Source organism: Monodelphis domestica, chromosome 5, assembly GCF_027887165.1.
Source record: "Monodelphis domestica isolate mMonDom1 chromosome 5, mMonDom1.pri, whole genome shotgun sequence".
NCBI lineage: Eukaryota > Metazoa > Chordata > Mammalia > Didelphimorphia > Didelphidae > Monodelphis > Monodelphis domestica.
The window spans coordinates 111,954,266-111,960,265 of NC_077231.1; the positions used below are offsets into that span (position 1 = coordinate 111,954,266).

Below are 6,000 nucleotides of genomic sequence, written 5' to 3' on the forward strand. Positions count from 1 at the left end.
CTCTTTCCACTCTATTCTCTCCCTCCAGGCCCACCCATTCTCACAAGATTAAAAAAAAAGGGGAAGGGGGGTCTTTACCTGCAGTTCGCACCAGGCTACTTCAACCGTGGTTTCGGTGTCCAGGCCTTTGTAGACGGTCTTAAAGGAGCCTCGGCCAATCTCAATGTCGAACTTGAGAAAGCGGCCATCGTTGGAGATCCCCACGGCCTTGGTCTCTAGCTCCTCATTGTCATCCTGCTGCTGGTTCCGTTCCTCCTGTTCCCGGGCGCTACTGCTGCCACCGCTGCCGCTGCTCACGGCCGCAGGCTCCTCTTTGCTGCCCACATGGTTGGAGGCGGCAGCAGTCTGAGCGTGCTTGACTGTGGGGTCGCGGCCGGCGGTGGCGGCGGCGGCGGCAGGGCCGCCGTTGGGATGGTCCACAGGAGCAGCGGTGACCGGAGGCTGCGGGGCCGCCGGGGACACAGCGGGAAGAGTCGATGGCTCCTCACGGTGGGGCTCCGGGGCAAGACTCGGCGGGGCGGCGGCGGTGGCAACTGCCCCAGGCTGGGGCTGGGGCAGAGGGAGGCCGGGGAGCTCCAAGGCCGTAGCATTGGAATCGCAGATCACGCTCCGCCGGAAGAAGCGGTGCTCCGTGGTAGTGGTGGTCGCGGCTGCCCCTCGGCTATCCTTGTCCATCGTGTGGCGGCGCCGCCGGTACTCCTCAGTCCTGCCGGCGCCGGAGTCAGTCCCGGCAGTGCCCAGCTTCTCCCCGACTGAAGTATCCGAGCTCGAGCCATTTTTCGGAGGCACAGCCGGTGGCGAGAGAAATCGGGGCCCCGCAGGACCAGTCTGCTTCTCGACAGAGCCACCAGACATGGTCAGTCCACTGGCGAGAGGCAGACAGGCCCGAGAATTGAATGGGAAGGGGGGAGGGGAACGGGACGAGGGGCAAACCAAAAGGATGAAGGAGGGAGGCTGAGGATCGGTATGAGGCGGCGACCGCAGCTTCTCCTCCCAACCAGGAATGGCTGCAGCCCGCTCAGCACCGACAAGTCTCCCGAGCGGCGAGGCTAGACGCTGGGCCCAACTGTTGGTGCTGTTGCCGCCGTCGCCGCCGCTGCTGCTGCTGCTGCTGCTGCTGAGGCTGCTGCTGGGGTGGGTTCGTTGGCTGGGGCTCCAGGCGCTGGTCCGGGGAAGTTAGCGCCTCACGCTCCGCATCCATCCTGCGGCTGGGGGCGGCCGGGCGGGAACCAGGAGCTGAGGCACCGCAGTCATGAGAGAGAGGAGAAGGCGACAGCTACGAGTGGAAGTGGAAGCGGATGCGGCGGCGTCGTCGTCGTCGTCGTTGTCGTCGGCTCCGGCTCCCTTCAACCACCGTCCCCCTCCTCCCCCCTCAGCTGGGCGGGCTAGTAGGCCCCGAGGGCGGCGGCAACGAGCGGAGGGAGGAATGCCTTCTCCGACTGCACCCGCGGGTGGCGGCGGCGTCTCCTCGCCCAAGTCCCAGGTTAAAGAGTGTGGGGAGGGGCCAAGGAAAGCGGAGGGGAAGGGACGGGGTCGAAGGCTCCCAGTAGTTCAGTCAGTCGCGCCCCTCTTCCTCCCACACACGCCCCCGCCTGGGGGTGGGGTGGCCAGGAGCGGCTCCCGCCTCACAGGGTGCCCATTGGGCCGCCCGGACGGGAAAGATCGAAGTCACAGATGCCCGGGAGCCGACTCCCCCTTCCCAGAGGCCTGCCCGCCAGCCTCAGGCCCAGCAAAATCCCCTCGCTTCCCGGGCCGGTGCCGGGCGCCTCAGGGCTGAGGGGGGAGGGGTCGGTGGGGAGGGGATTCGCGCTCCGCCGCTCCCCTGGCTCGGGGAGTTGAGGAGGCGAAGGGGATTGGGTAAAGGGGTGGGGGTTGGGGGAGAAGGAGTCGTCACCCCCCACCTGGCGCCTTCTGTCACCGGGAAAGGTGGGGCTGGGCGGAGGGGAGAGGATCAGCGCGTCGGCCTGAGAAACTCCGCGCTAAATGGCGCCGGGAGCCAGAAGCCTCCACACAGTCCCCTCGGGCCCCGCCCCCCACCCGGGGCGGTACTGCCCCGCCCCTCCCCGACCTCAACTCCCTCCCTCTGGCTCCCGCGCAGGCGTTCCCGAACCCGGGCCTCCCTGGGATTTGTGGTTTTCTCAGCCCATTACTGCCAAGGGAACGTGAGGCAGGTGGCCTACGACGCCCGTGGTGCTCCGCGGCAGTTTGAAGCCCAGTGTCTCCTAGGAGTTGTAGTTTGTTCCGGAAACCGCCCCGCTTTATGTTTCGGGTTGGCTGGTCGAGCCTTACGGTAGATTCTAATATCCATCTGGGAGCACGGGCTACCTAAGAAATACATTTTTAAGGGATTAATTCTGGAGGAGGGGAAATAAAAAAAATGGGCGGGGTGGGGGCGGGTGGGAAGGGAATGAGTGAGAATTAAAAGAGACTCCCATCATGCTGTGCTGAGGCTAGAGCCCTCTTGGGGTTGCCATGCAATGGAAAATGATCTGTTGTTCAGTTTTAATGGAGAGAGCAGAAGTAGATATTGAGTGACTGTAGGGCTGTGGGGGTGGAGGAAGGAGGGCAAAAACAGAAAGATAGTAAGAGCCTGTGCTTGCAAAGCCAGGGAAGCCACAAACTCCTTCCGGGGGTAAGAGAGACTACCGGAAAGATTGCACATGAGGTCCAGTATGGACCACTGGACCTTTAATGATGAAGGAGAGAGGGAAAAGAGCCTTGAAAGTTATCTCCTCCTCCCCCTCCCTCCCAATTCCAGTTAAGGCCATTTTCTCTCTTTCCCAAGCTTAGAAAAGTTTTCAAGATCCCGAGAATAAAAAATGTTTCCTCTATTTAAAGAACAAAACAAATTAAGTACATTAAAACTTGCCAGTAGAGAGTTGGCAAGTAAAAAAAAAAAGATTAAAATGTTTTTACTTCTTTTGCAGCAACTATTATCTAGAATTTGTGTCCATCTCTATGCCATTTTTTGATCCATTGCTCTTCTTTCCTTCCATATGTATATATGACTTACAGCCAGGCTGGGTTCTGGGATTTGTTTGTTTCTTTTTTGTTCTCTTTAATAGTGAATACTGACAAAACCTGATCTTGTAAAGTTCAAACAGGAAATATTTTAACTATACTAGCATCCTCTAGGTCTGTGGGCCCTATTGGTCCATTCAAAGTCTTATTCGCGGTCATACCATCCAAGAACACTAGGGGTCACCAGATAAAGAGATGAAACTTGGGGCACAGTTCATCAGTTAAAATACAGAAGTCAATGGCATTTTTTAAAGTAATATAGTGTCTGACCCTTACACCTTCTCACCAAATGCTCCTATGCAAGTCAATTCAGAATTGGACCTTCTAGCTTACATGTGTGACTAACATGCAATCTGCTTGAAGCTGACTTTTACAGAGGACTATAAAATCTGAGAACTGAAAAAGCCCTACCATGCAATAAACTCTCTTTCCTTAGAAATGCCCACTACTGATCTTTAGGCTCTTTTCCTTACAATTGTAAAATGTTTTAAAATTCATTTTTCTAACATACCTTGGAAAGGGCAAAGAAATTATCTTAAAAGTAAAGTTTTAGATACAATAAACATAGAACTCAAAAATTAATTTTATTTATATTCATTTTTATGACAAATTTGTTCATAGCAATAGCTGTTAGATCCCACTCAAAAAACAATAACAAACATTTATTAAATGCCTACAATGTGCACTTTTTGAGTTCCTCTAAAATATACAAATTTAGATAAAAGTTTCTTCTCCAAAGAGCAAGTGTAGATGTCAAGATCCTTGAATTTGGGACCAGGTTCTGACACTAGCTTGCTGCAAATTCAATTAACTACTGTGGGTCAAGTTTCTTCATCTATAAGATGAGGGTATGGGATAGATGATCTTTAAAGTCTCTAATTCTATGGTGAGATCCTAAGTAGCATAGCAGAAAAAGGAATGGACTCAAACCAGATGCTTCTTAACACTGGATGATGAGCAAGTCACTTCATACTTTGAAGCCTCAGATTTTTTCATCCTCAAAATAGTGATAAAACTTGGCCTAACTACTTCCTTAGTTATTGTGAGAAAAGCACTTTACCATATTTAAATGTGAACTATTATTATAATGGTGATTCAAGTCATGAAACTTTTAAATTTCCTGTACTCTGAATGGGGAACTTCTGTATTAGGGCTCTGCATTTAAAACAATCAGAGTTTTTACTTTTGGGGCTGGTCACTATTACATTTCTTTATACTAGCTTTGTGAGTAAGATCTGTTCTGATTTTAATATTATGGTTAAAATCTTCAGTTTTATATTGCAGGAGGAAGAGGCCTAAAAATGTGATTTGAAATAGATACTAGTCATAATTCTTCAAGACCATTTTTCTAGTGCTTGAACTAAAATTGCTTTGAACAGTTACCATTCTCTAAAACATTGCTTTTAAGGAAAATTACTTTATAAGGAGTAGGGTCACTAAACTGTTTACAACTTTTGACCCAGTAATCTTGCTTTTGTCCTAATCTTTCTCTTGTGTTCTGATCTCACATCATAAACTATATCTAAGATCCTTTGAAAATGGCTGTCCCATAGCTTTCTGATTGGTGTCCCTGCCTTCTGGGAATTGGTTTTTCCCCACTCCAATCCATACTCCACTATCAGCCAGTGTGAACTTTCAAAGGCCCAGGTCTGACTCCCTACTCAATGTATTCCAATGTCTCTCTATTACTAACAGGACCAAATATAAAATTATCTTTTTTGCTTTTTATCCCCCCTACACTCTTACCTTCTGTCTTAGTATTAATGTGGTTTCAAGGGAGAAAAGGTGTAAGGGTTAGACAAGTGAAGTTAAATGATTTGTTGAGGGTTGCACAGGCAGGAAGTTTCTGATGACAGATTTGAACCAAGGACTTTCTGTCTCTAGATCTGGCTTTCTATCCACTGAGCCATCTAGTTGCCTCGTTTTGGGAGGTTCTTAAAGCAGTTGATAACTTGGTCCCTTCCTACCTTTATAGTTTTTTTACATTCTTCTCTGTTCTATGTACTCTTGGATCCAATGATACTATCAAACAAGTTATTCTGTTTCTAAAATGCTCTACCTGCTTGCCTTTACCTTCTGGTGTCTCTGATTTTCATCAAGATCCAGCCCACTTTCTTATTAGGAAAGCCTTTTCCAGTCCTCTTCCCTTCCTATCTGAAGAACAGGGGAGACCAGAGCAGTTTTGTGGACAGCTGGGCAAGAGTCCATAGATAAGAAGAAATGGAAGAAGAGACAAAAACTGGGTATAATCTTACATACAAATTCCTCCAGGAGTTTATAATGGAAGCTCCAAGAAGACAGTGACTATTTTTACATCCTGTGTGTGTTTGTGTATGTCCTGCCATTCCCACAGAGCTAGGTGCAAAGTAACCACTTAATAAATTGCTTGTTGATATATTGATTAATAAGAGACAAGAAAGAATGGAATCACTAACTAATAGAGGAATTAGCCTTACCAAAGAAGAGGGCATAATGTAAGAGTTTTAATGTATACAATAGGGAGAAGGCAGAACTCACTGTATATGGCCTGAATTTTCTGAATAAAGGAAATGAAATCTGCTGAGGTGGAGAATAGAAGGGATACCAAAAGATACTTGAGGGGGAAAAATGGTTTGCTGTTGTAGGGAGTGCAATAGGAAAAAGGGGGGAAATTACAGGATTGATATATAGCAGCAAGGTTCCAGTTAAGGTTATTAATTAAAGTCAATACGCAGTAGATCTATTCATCATAGTGTTACTTTTAGCCATTTCTACTGGTCATGGTATATTCAGCACAATTATTAACAAGTGTAAGTTCCACCAATATATTTCATTAACCAATAGCTCTAAAACCCACTGAAATGAATTTAAATGAATTGTTTCCTTATTAAGACACTTGACTTCCGATGACATAGTTCTTTCTGCTTGTATAGTGACATTTTACTAAAACAGACCTAGCTTAAATTGTGATCCCATGGACTCTGACAATTGCAATATGTT

At 48.4% G+C, this 6,000-nt stretch overlaps 1 protein-coding gene across 20 annotated transcripts in view; it reads right to left on the bottom strand.

Moving 5' to 3' along the window:
• Positions 1 to 855, bottom strand: part of WNK1 (WNK lysine deficient protein kinase 1) — a 183,080-nt gene extending 182,225 nt beyond the window's left edge. For all 20 annotated transcript variants that reach the window (XM_056800766.1, XM_056800765.1, XM_056800764.1 and 17 more), the window contains exon 1: positions 79 to 855. In XM_056800766.1, the coding sequence (XP_056656744.1) occupies positions 79 to 855 (777 nt within the window). The remainder of the gene's footprint in view (positions 1 to 78) is intronic.
• Between the last annotated feature and the right edge of the window lie 5,145 nt (positions 856 to 6,000).